Genomic DNA, 12,833 nt, shown 5'->3' with positions numbered 1-12,833 from the left:
TTCAGCAGTGGAGTCTTGCGTGGTGAGAGTGCATACAGGCCACGGCGGTTGATGCATTACTTATTGTTTTCTTTGAAACAATTGTACCTGCTGATTCCAGGTCTTTCTGAAGCTCTACACTAGTGGTCCTTGGCTCTTGGACAACTCTTCTGATAATTCTTTTCACTCCTCTGTCAGAAATCTTGCGAGGAGCACCTGGTCGTGGCCGGTTTATGGTGAAATGATGTTCTTTCCACTTCCAGATTATGGCCCCAACAGTGCTCACTGGAACATTCAGAAGTTTAGAAATCCTTCTGGAACCAATGCCATCAGTAACAATAAGGTTGTGAAGGTCTTGAGAGAGCTCTTTGCTTTTACCCATCATGAGATGTTTCTTGTGTGACACCTTGGTAATGAGACACCTTTTTATAGGCCATCAGTTGGGACTGAACCAGCTGATATTCATTTGCACTGACAAGGGCAGGATTGCTTTCTAATTACTGATAGATTTCAGATGGTGTCTTGGCTTTCCATGCCTTTTTGCACCTCCCTTTCTTCATGTGTTCAATACTTTTTCCCTGTGTCATTCCATTTTATTACACATAACTTAATTTCTGAACTTGTTTGTTTGGTTTTCTTTGTATGTATGGATTACTTGGGTTGTTACCGACATCTGGTGAAAATGTCATGTCAACAGCACCTTTAGAAATATATTTACTGAGAAAAATGGTGACGCGTTCAATACTTATTTTACCCACTGTATATATATATATATATATATATATATATATATATATATATATATATATATATATATATATATATATATATATACACACACACACACACACATACACTTACACACAAACAAACAGGTTACCAGGATTCTAATAACTGCAGGAGTCTCAGAGGTCTTGATCAATATGTTTATTAGATCTTCTCTGTTTGAAGATAAAACAAAACATCAAAATAAAAGTGACAAACACATGAAGCAGGTCTCTGTACGGTATTTGATCCCTGAAGTATTTGACTTGTACTTGCAGTACTCTGAGTGTTTATTTGCAGTATTTGCTGATGAAGGCAGACAGAAGGTCTCTGTATGGAGATTGTGATCGGACGGTCGGGAGGTTCAGGATTTTGTGGATCGCAGGAGACCGAAGGACAAGGTTGTGACTGAATCCCACCAGACTGGAGGTGAACCAGTAGAGAGCCAAGGACTGAAACAAAGGACAACAACCACCATCTCAGTATCCAGATTCCTATTCATCTGTTAGGAAACACTGAATACACTTTCAAAACACTGGTTAACCTTTCATTGACTTATTGATGGATTTATATTTAGCTATCTGAGCTTGAAGTGAGTCCATGAAGCCATAGTTTGATTTAATACTGGGTTCTGGATCTTCAGAACATTCATGGACTCAAGGACAAGTGGACTCATGGACACGAGGACTCATTGACACAAGGACTCATGGACACATAGACTCATGGACACGAGGACTCATGGACACAAGAACTCATGGACACAAGGACTCATGGACACAAGGACTCATGGACACAAGGACTCATGGACACAGAGACTCATGGACACGAGGACTCATGGACACAAGAACTCATGGACACATAGACTCATGGACACAAGGACTCATGGACACAAGGACTCATGGACAAGTGGACTCATGGACACATGGACTCATGGACACAAGGACTCATGGACATGAGGACTCATGGACACATAGACTCATGGACACAAGGACTCATGGACATGAGGACTCATGGACACAAGGACTCATGGACACATAGACTCATGGACACAAGGACTCATGGACACATAGACTCATGGACACGAGGACTCATGGACACAAGAACTCATGGACACATGGACTCATTGACACAAGAACTCATGGACACGAGGACTCATGGACACAAGAACTTATGGACACATGGACACAAGGACTCATGGACACATAGACTCATGGACACGAGGACTCATGGACACAAGAACTCATGGACACATGGACACAGACTCATGGACACGAGGACTCATGGACACAGACACGTGGACTCATGGACACAAGGACTCATGGACACAAGGACTCATGGACACGAGGACTCATGGACATGAGGACTCATGGACACGAGGACTCATGGACATGAGGACTCATGGACACAAGGACTCATGGACACATAGACTCATGGACACATAGACTCATGGACACAGACTCATGGACACAAGAACTCATGGACACATGGACTCATTGACACAAGGACTCATGGACACATAGACTCATGGACACGAGGACTCATGGACACAAGGACTCATGGACATGAGGACTCATGGACACATAGACTCATGGACACAAGGACTCATGGACACATAGACTCATGGACACAAGGACTCATGGACATGAGGACTCATGGACACATAGACACGTGGACTCATGGACACGAGGACTCATGGACACAAGAACTCATGGACACAAAGACTCATGGACACAAGGACTCATGGACACAAGGACTCATGGACAAGTGGACTCATGGACACATGGACACGAGGACTCATGGACACAAGGACTCATGGACATGAGGACTCATGGACACATAGACTCATGGACACAAGGACTCATGGACATGAGGACTCATGGACACAAGGACTCATGGACATGAGGACTCATGGACACATAGACACGTGGACTCATGGACACAAGGACTCATGGACACAAGGACTCATGGACATGAGGACTCATGGACATGAGGACTCATGGACACAAGGACTCATGGACATGAGGACTCATGGACACAGACACGTGGACTCATGGACACAAGGACTCATGGACACATAGACTCATGGACACAAGGACTCATGGACACATAGACTCATGGACACGAGGACTCATGGACACATAGACACGTGGACTCATGGACACAAGGACTCATGGACACATAGACTCATGGACACATAGACTCATGGACACAAGGACTCATGGACACAAGGACTCATGGACACAAGGACTCATGGACACAAGGACTCATGGACACGAGGACTCATGGACACGTGGACTCACGGTCCTGAGACCGACCCAGGTCTTGGCTCTTGGTCTCATTTAGATTAACACGTTTTTTTCCTGCAGCGAATAATGTTTTCGGAGTTAAAGCTGAAGGTCCTGATCTCAGACCGATAAAACATGTCAGTACGTGTTTAATCTGATGAACACGGGAATGAACACGGGAATGAACACGTGACGCAGACGGGAATGAACACGGGAATGAACACGTGATGCAGACGGGAATGAACACGGGAATGAACACGTGACGCAGACAGGAATGTATGTAAAGCCGTTTTGTAAATGCTGTAATCTCCCGTTCAGTAAAGAAGGAGACCAAACTAATCCAGCACTGATCTCCTTTGTTGTTTGGGCAGCCTTCAGAAATGTTAAGTATGCCCTCGGGTAATATTTTAATAATATTTTATATTAATATACGACTGTATGTTCAAATGTGTACAGTAGAGTGTAGTTATATCAGACATGTTCATTACTGCTTTTGACATGAGAATAATGAATTCATAACTGGTCCTCTGCTGCCTCCCTCAGGAAAGAAACAGTAACAGCAGGCAATCTGGTTTATCAAGGAACACTTTACTTCACATATTTGAAAATACAATTTTTGCATTGCATTTAGTTATTGCATTATCCGTTTTACTTAATAACTGATATTGTTATTCACACTATTTTGGTTCATTTCATTCCTTAACATTGCCTTTCATAATTGGAAGTCTTATTCTGGGTTCACTTCTTGTTGGACTGAGGTGTTTGGACAAGAGATGCATCAAATAACCAAAGTCCTGAGATGTAACATTTATTTACCACATTATGGGGCAGATGTTGTGGTGATTTTAAAGAAACTCCAAAAGAAGTCACTTGCTAAGTATTACATTGGCAGACCTGGGAATGAAGAGTTTTCACACTTTTCGTTTAACCCGCTTTGTTTGTTATTATGTGTGGTTCTCAAATCTCCCGTCGCTTCCACATTGTTGAAATCAGCTAAATGTTGATTGAAATGATGTGACATTGAAAATCACTAAGCTAGGATTGTCTTGAGGCAACGCGTCACATGACACAATAAACAGAAAGCAAAAGGTCAGAAAAACTACTTATGGGGTCGTTTCAAAACCATTGGATATCTCCAGACTGCCATAAAAAAACAAGCATGTTTAGTGGATGTGAATTTGCGGTGTGGAATTTCTCGATAGGGTCACATTACCACCGCTAACGAGTGCCATCTGCAGCGGACTCCAGCAACACTGGTTTCCCAGAATGGTGGTCCCCATTATTCACTCATAGGGTCCAGGTTGAAAAATGAAGAGGTACCCTTTAACTTACTGAAGGAACTGAAGCAGCGATGGGGATCATCAGCACCGAGAACGCTCTGATGGAGTTCGTCACAATCCTCTGAAAACGAGACGGGTTTACTCTCTGAAGAGAAAACACCTGAGGAAGAAGGGAGGGACGATTATGTCAGATGACATCATCAGGTCAGGTGATCACACACCTGCTGAACAGACTGACCTCTACGATGAGCAGGTTGGTGAGTCCCAGACAGATCGGTAGGATCCAGGTCAGGTCAGGTAAGGTCAGGTCAGGGAACCAAAGGGCGCCTCCCGCTGCCAGATCAGACTGCAGCTCTGCAGAAAACACAGTTTACTGTTGGTCCAGACTCAGTTTACTGTTGGTCCAGACTCAGTTGACTGTACTGGTCCAGACTCAGTTTACTGTTGGTCCAGACTCAGTTTATCGTACTGGTCCAGACTCAGTTTACTCCACTGGTTCAGACTCATTTTATCGTACTGATCCAGACTCAGTTTACTGTTGGTCCAGACTCATCTTATCGTACTGGTCCAGACTCAGTTTATCGTTCTGGTCCAGACTCAGTTTACTGTTGGTCCAGACTCATCTTATCGTACTGGTCCAGACTCAGTTTATCGTACTGATCCAGACTCAGTTTACTGTTGGTCCAGACTCAGTTTACTGTTGGTCCAGACTCAGTTTACTGTTGGTCCAGACTCATCTTATCGTACTGGTCCAGACTCAGTTTACTGTTGGTCCAGACTCAGTTTACTGTTGGTCCAGACTCATCTTATCGTACTGGTCCAGACTCAGTTTATCGTACTGATCCAGACTCAGTTTACTGTTGGTCCAGACTCAGTTTACTGTTGGTCCAGACTCAGTTTACTGTTGGTCCAGACTCATCTTATCGTACTGGTTCAGACTCAGTTTACTGTTGGTCCAGACTCAGTTTACTGTACTGGTCCAGACTCATTTTATCGTACTGATCCAGACTCAGTTTACTGTACTGGTCCAGACTCATTTTATCGTACTGATCCAGACTCAGTTTACTGTACTGGTCCAGACTCATTTTATCGTACTGATCCAGACTCAGTTTACTGTACTGGTCCAGACTCAGTTTACTGTTGGTCCAGACTCATCTTATCGTACTGGTCCAGACTCAGTTTACTGTTGGTCCAGACTCAGTTTACTGTACTGGTCCAGACTCATTTTATCGTACTGATCCAGACTCAGTTTATCGTTCTGGTCCAGACTCAGTTTACTGTTGGTCCAGACTCAGTTTACTGTTGGTTCAGACTCAGTTTATCGTACTGGTCCAGACTCAGTTTACTGTTGGTCCAGACTCAGTTTACTGTACTGGTCCAGACTCAGTTTACTGTACTGGTTCAGACTCAGTTTACTGTTGGTTCAGACTCATTTTATCGTACTGGTCCAGACTCAGTTTACTGTTGGTCCAGACTCAGTTTACAGTACTGGTCCAGACTCATTTTATCGTACTGATCCAGACTCAGTTTACTGTTGGTCCAGACTCAGTTTACTGTTGGTCCAGACTCAGTTTATCGTACTGGTCCAGACTCATCTTATCGTACTGGTCCAGACTCAGTTTACTGTTGGTCCAGACTCAGGTTACTGTTGGTCCAGACTCATCTTATCGTACTGGTCCAGACTCAGTTTATCGTTCTGGTCCAGACTCATCTTATCGTACTGGTCCAGACTCATCTTATCGTACTGGTCCAGACTCAGTTTACTGTTGGTCCAGACTTAGTTTACTGTACTGGTCCAGACTCAGTTTACCGAGCTGATCCAGACTCAGCTTATCATACTGGTCCAGACTCAGTTTACCGAGCTGATCCAGACTCAGTTTACTGTACTGGTCCAGACTCAGTTTACCGAGCTGATCCAGTACGGCCCAGTTTACCTGACTTATCTGGACTCAGTTTAGCAGAAAGAGCCAGTCTCGCTCAGCTAACCAAACCAGTACGGACCCAGTACTGACCCAGTCTCAGTTTACTGGATCGTGTTTACCAGACTCAGTTTACCAACTATTTTAGACTCAGTTTAACTAACTGTTCCCGACTCACTCAGTTTACGAGGCGGTCCAGATTCAGTTTACCAGACTGATCGAAACTCAGTATACCAGATTAATTTCACCAGACTGATCCAGGCTTAGTTTACAGGAGGGCTTGTCCAGACTCAGTTTACCGGACTGATCCAGTCTTGCTCAGTTAACTTGAATAATCCAGACTCAGTTTAAAGAAGGGCTGTTGCTGTACCAATTTACCCGACTGATCCAGTCCTGCCAGTTGTCTGAACTGGTCCAGATTAATTTCACCAGACTGATCCAGAATCAGTTTACCAGACTGGTCCAAACTCAGTTTACCGGACTGATCCAGTCTCGCTCAGTTAACCAGACTGGTCCAGACTCAGTTCACCAGGCTAGTGTTAAATGTAAGCTTACCAGACTGATCCAGACTCAGGTTTCGGAGGGCCAGAGAAAAGCTGATCCACAGGGGCAGCTGAACCCAGACCAGCAGACTAGCTTTGAAGGGGTGACAGTTGTCTCTGATGTAGAGCTGAGAAACAATTTGACGCAGATTCTTCTTGAAATGGAACCTGAAAAGAAAAAGCAGAAGAGATTCTTCTTCCTCTGACAGAATCACTCGGGCTACAGCTCATTAACGGAGCTCAACAAAACATTCTGAACATAAAGTATCATCTTAAAAACTAGCATGTTTACCTGAGAAGGCAACAAGTCACTCTATCTCTCTACCTGAGAGGGCAACAAGTCACTCTATCTCTCTACCTGAGAAGGCAACAAGTCACTCTATCTCGTCTACCTGAGAAGGCAACAAGTCACTCTATCTCTCTAGTCACTCTATCTCTCTGAGAAGGCAACAAGTCACTCTATCTCTACCTGAGAAGGCAACAAGTCACTCTACCTGAGAAGGCAACAAGTCACTCTATGTTCTCTACCTGAGAAGGCAACAAGTCACTCTATCTGCTGATCTAACCTGAGAAGGCAACAAGTCACTCTATCAGGTCACTCTGACAGAAAATTTAAAACAATTTAAAACTCTAACAAAACCTGAGAAGGCAACAAGTCACTCTATCTCTCTGGGAGTCAATAGAAGGCAACAAGTCACTCTATCTCTCTACCTGAGAAGGCAACAAGTCACTCTATCTCTCTGAGAAGGCAACAAGTCACTCTATCTCTATCTCTGGGTGTGTTGTAAACACTGTTAGTGCTTTTAGCAGCGTTAGCTGTGAGAGGCAGCCACAGTCTGTCATCATGCTGATGGGTTAACCCTAACCCTAACCCTTTAACCCTGTTAACCCTGTTAACCCTGTTTACCCTTTTAACCCTGTTAACCCTTTTAACCCCGTTAACCGTTAACCCTTTTAACCCTGTTTACCCTGTTTACCCTTTTAACCCTGTTTACCCTTTTAACCCTGTTAATCCTGTTTACCCTGTTTACCCTTTTAACCCTGTTAACCCTGTTAACCCTGTTTACCCTGTTTACCCTGTTAACCCTGTTAACCCTGTTGGTGTTTGACTCACGTTTAACAACAAGATGTTTAAGATACATCTGCAGGTTGGTTTTTATTGTTTTAAATATTCGTTGTGTTTTTTCTTACCGGCTCTGTTTCTCCGTCCAGCTTCTCTCTTTCGCTCGGAGTGAAACTTCGTATCGAAGTCTCTTCGCCAGCTCCGAGATCTCTGCCTGCAGTGCCTCCACCTGTACATCACCTGGAGGTTACTATGATTACTATGATGGAAACAAACATGTGAACAGGATCATGTAGACAGATATCCGGTTCACAGTGATTTGTTTATCTCTTTAAACAAAATTAAACCATGTGTGATATTTTTATATATTGAGTTCAACTATACAAAGCAATCTTCTCTGACCGGTGATACGGTTTGTAAACTGGAACTGAACCTGACCAGAGATAAACTCAAACACTATTACATTAGTTTAATATGCAACAATTTAAATAATAGGTCATTCAAAGCTTTTAGGCAGAAATGTCAAATATCTGTTGGTTCCAGCTTTTCATGTCTCATATTTAGTTTTTCGATAACAATTAAACTAAACCTTTGCTTTTTAGACTGACAAAGATGTTTGAAGATGGAAAATGATCATAATTATTGTTAATTATTTTCTTATTAATAAGATTTTTTTCACTATTGCCTGATGCTTTATAAACAAAATAGTTTTTTCAATTAATCAGGAAAATAAACAGCAGATTGAGAAATAGTGAATGTAATCGCTGGCAGAGGAACTGTAGAGCAAACTGTTTTATGAAGAACCAATCTGTTTATTGAAAAGTGATCATCAGAATAATTGGATATTGGGGCCGTTCTAGTTAACCCTTTCCATCCCTCATGGGTTCCATCACTCACCTTGGCCATAATGACCATCTGGTAGGTGGCGAGCGGCAGAGTAACGAGCGTCCTGACCGACAGCGTAGCAACAATGATGCTCAGCCACCACGGCAGCCCGCTCACCTGCTGCACGCTCACCAGGAAGGTTTCACACAGGTGAACCGGAGCCGAGTCCGAGAGGCTGCTGTACCAGCCGGCTGCATCTGCCCGACCTGAGAGCCTCCGGACTCCGGATGGCGTCCTGAATCCTGACAGGGTCCCGACTCCTAAAAGTGACCCGACTCCTGACAGGGTCCCGACTCCTGACAGGGTCCCGACTCCTGATGGCGACCCGACTCCTGATGGCCTCCCGACTCCTGACAGGGTCCCGACTCCTGACAGGGTCCCGACTCCTGACAGGGTCCCGACTCCTGACAGGGTCCCGACTCCTGACAGGGTCCTTACGTGTAAATTGCGACAGCAGACTGCAGGGAGTCTGGCTGATGAAGGTGCAGAACAGGTGAGACCAGGTGGCGGTGATGTCCTGTACGAGACTCCTCGTACAGGAAGCTGCAGGACGCCTGACCTCACCGCCCCCCCCACACTCAACATGTTGACCCCCTCCTGAAACATGAAGAGACAAACAGGACTCTGAATTAAAGAGTGCCACATCTTCATCATCAGCAGGTCCAGAACCTGAACTCAGACCAACAAAGACTGAAACCGGCCTGAAGCTGAACCGACTCTTTATTATTGGGCTCTGCTTGAATGTCTGTGCAGCTGCCAGCAGTCACAGGAGGACGTCCCCGGTTTACTGGAGGCTCCACTCAGGACGAGGTCCACTGTGCTGACAGAAGTCCTCCTTAGACAGAAGTCCCCTTTAGACAGAAGTCCTCCTTAGACAGAAGTCCCCTTTAGACAGAAGTCCTCCTTAGACAGAAGTCCTCCTTTAGACAGAAGTCCTCTTAGACAGAAGTCCCCTTTAGACAGATGTCCCCTTTAGACAGAAGTCCCCTTTAGACAGAAGTCCCCTTTAGACAGAAGTCCCCTTTAGACAGATGTCCTCTTTAGACAGAAGTCCCCTTTAGACAGATGTCCTCTTTAGACAGATGTCCTCTTTAGACAGAAGTCCTCTTTAGACAGATGTCCCCTTTAGACAGATGTCCTCTTTAGACAGATGTCCTCTTTAGACAGATGTCCCCTTTAGACAGATGTCCTCTTTAGACAGATGTCCTCTTTAGACAGATGTCCTCTTTAGACAGATGTCCTCTTTAGACAGATGTCCTCTTTAGACAGAAGTCCTCTTTAGACAGATGTCCTCCTTAGACAGATGTCCTCTTTAGACAGAAGTCCCCTTTAGACAGATGTCCCTTTAGACAGATGTTTAGACAGATGTCCCCTTTAGACAGATGTCCTCTTTAGACAGATGTCCTCTTTAGACAGAAGTCCTCTTTAGACAGATGTCCTCTTTAGACAGAAGTCCTCTTTAGACAGATGTCCTCTTTAGACAGATGTCCTCTTTAGACAGATGTCCTCTTTAGACAGATGTCCTCTTTAGACAGATGTCCTCTTTAGACAGATGTCCTCTTTAGACAGATGTCCTCTTTAGAGATGTCCTCTTTAGACAGATGTCCCCTTTAGACAGATGTCCTCTTTAGACAGATGTCCTCTTTAGACAGAAGTCCTCTTTAGACAGAAGTCCTCTTTAGACAGATGTCCTCTTTAGACAGATGTCCTCTTTAGACAGAAGTCCTCTTTAGACAGATGTCCTCTTTAGACAGATGTCCTCTTTAGACAGATGTCCTCTTTAGACAGAAGTCCTCTTTAGACAGATGTCCTCTTTAGACAGATGTCCTCTTTAGACAGAAGTCCTCTTTAGACAGATACATCTTTAGACAGATGTCCTCTTTAGACAGAAGTCCTCTTTAGACAGATGTCCTCTTTAGACAGAAGTCCCCTTTAGACAGATGTCCTCTTTAGACAGAAGTCCTCTTTAGACAGATGTCCCCTTTAGACAGAAGTCCCCTTTAGACAGATGTCCTCTTTAGACAGAAGTCCTCTTTAGACAGATGTCCTCTTTAGACAGAAGTCCTCTTTAGACAGATGTCCTCTTTAGACAGAAGTCCCCTTTAGACAGATGTCCTCTTTAGACAGATGATGTCCTCTTTAGACTCTTTGTCCCCTTTAGACAGATGTCCTCTTTAGACAGAAGTCCTCTTTAGACAGAAGTCCTCTTTAGACAGAAGTCCTCTTTAGACAGATGTCCTCTTTAAACAGAAGTCCTCTTTAGACAGATGTCCCCTTTAGACAGATGTCCTCTTTAGACAGATGATGTCCTCTTTAGACAGATGTCCCCTTTAGACAGATGTCCTCTTTAGACAGATGTCCTCTTCAGACAGATGTCTTTCTTTAAACAGAAGTCCTCTTTAGACTTCAGTCCTCTTTAGACAGAAGTCCTCTTTAGACAGATGATGTCCTCTTTAGACAGAAGTCCTCTTTAGACAGATGATGTCCTCTTTAGAGATGATGTCCTCTTTAAACAGAAGTCCTCTTTAGACAGAAGTCCTCTTTAGACAGATGATGTCCTCTTTAGACAGATGTCCTCTTTATACTTCATGTCCTCTTTAGACAGATGTCCTCTTTTAGACAGATGTCCTCTTTAGACAGAAGTCCTCTTTAGACAGAAGTCCTCTTTAGACAGATGTCCTCTTTAGACAGATGATGTCCTCTTTAGACAGAAGTCCTCTTTAGACAGAAGTCCTCTTTAGACCCAAAGGTAAACACGTGTATAAATACATCTTAACTGTACCTGTGTGACGTCACCGTCAGGTGGTCGTAATCCGGGTCTTGTTCTTTGTTCTTTATTCTTTATTCTCTATTCTTTATTCTTTGTTCTTTATTCTTTCACCTTCAGCTCTTCATCTGCTCTTTATACTTCATGTGTTGACGTCACAAGTTTACCTCCGGGTGTCGGGTAAATGTGACGTCACACAACCTAATAAATAAAATGCTTAGATCAGCAGTAAATCTGTGCAGTAAAGGGACAAACTGTAAACTCTTTACTTTATTTACTCTTTATTTACTCTTTATACTTCATGTCTTTATTTACTCTTTATACTTCATGTCTTTACTTTATTTACTCTTTATACTTCATGTCTTTATTTACTCTTTATACTTCATGTCTTTATTTACTCTTTATACTTCATGTCTTTATTTACTCTTTATACTTCATGTCTTTATTTACTCTTTATACTTCATGTCTTTATTTACTCTTTTACTTCATGTCTTTTTACTCTTTATACTTCATGTCTTTCTTTATTTACTCTTTATTTATGTCTTTACTTTATTTACTCTTTATACTTCATGTCTTTATTTACTCTTTATACTTATGTCTTTATTTCTTTATTTATGTCTTTACTTTATACTCTTTATACTTCATGTCTTTATTTACTCTTTATACTTCATGTCTTTATTTACTCTTTATACTTCATGTCTTTATTTACTCTTTATACTTCATGTCTTTACTTTATTTACTCTTTATACTTCATGTCTTTACTTTATTTACTCTTTATACTTCATGTCTTTATTTACTCTTTATACTTCATGTCTTTACTTTATTTACTCTTTATTTATGTCTTTATTTACTCTTTATACTTCATGTCTTTACTTTATTTACTCTTTATACTTACTTTCATTACTCTTTATACTTTCTTTACTTTACTCTTTTATACTTCATGTCTTTATTTTTATTTACTCTTTATACTTCATGTCTTTACTTACTCTTTATACTTCATGTCTTTATTTACTCTTTATACTTCATGTCTTTATTTACTCTTTATACTTCATGTCTTTACTTTATTTACTCTTTATACTTCATGTCTTTATTTACTCTTTATACTTCATGTCTTTACTTACTCTTTATACTTCATGTCTTTATTTACTCTTTATACTTCATGTCTTTACTTACTCTTTATACTTCATGTCTTTATTTACTCTTTATACTTCATTTACTTTACTTTATACTTCATGTATTTTTGTTACTCTTTATACTTCATGTCTTTATTTACTCTTTATACTTCATGTCTTTATTTACTCTTTATACTTCATGTCTTTATTTTTTATTTCTCTTTTTATACTTCATG

General features: G+C 42.1%; 1 protein-coding gene across 4 annotated transcripts; it reads right to left on the bottom strand.

Moving 5' to 3' along the window:
* Positions 1-946: 946 nt before the first annotated feature.
* Positions 947-11,594, bottom strand: LOC129090233 (cytochrome c oxidase assembly protein COX18, mitochondrial). Of its 4 annotated transcripts, none has more exons than XM_054597794.1 (7): positions 11,501-11,594; positions 8,731-9,315; positions 7,962-8,062; positions 6,784-6,938; positions 4,548-4,663; positions 4,362-4,469; positions 947-1,196 (listed from the first exon to the last, which is right to left on the bottom strand). In XM_054597794.1, the coding sequence occupies exons 2-7, from the start codon at positions 9,301-9,303 to the stop codon at positions 1,035-1,037; spliced, it is 1,215 nt and encodes a 404-aa protein (XP_054453769.1). In that variant the 5' UTR covers positions 9,304-9,315; positions 11,501-11,594; the 3' UTR covers positions 947-1,034. The 4 variants fall into 4 exon arrangements, with proteins under 4 accessions (XP_054453769.1, XP_054453770.1, XP_054453768.1 ...); XM_054597795.1 differs by lacking the exon at positions 11,501-11,594 and adding an exon at positions 9,436-9,640; XM_054597793.1 differs by lacking the exon at positions 11,501-11,594 and having other exon boundaries at positions 8,731-9,640.
* Positions 11,595-12,833: the final 1,239 nt, after the last annotated feature.

Source organism: Anoplopoma fimbria, chromosome 4, assembly GCF_027596085.1.
Source record: "Anoplopoma fimbria isolate UVic2021 breed Golden Eagle Sablefish chromosome 4, Afim_UVic_2022, whole genome shotgun sequence".
Taxonomy (NCBI): domain Eukaryota; kingdom Metazoa; phylum Chordata; class Actinopteri; order Perciformes; family Anoplopomatidae; genus Anoplopoma; species Anoplopoma fimbria.
Note: the sequence above shows the minus strand (reverse complement) of the source record. Positions and strands in the feature narration are given on the sequence as shown.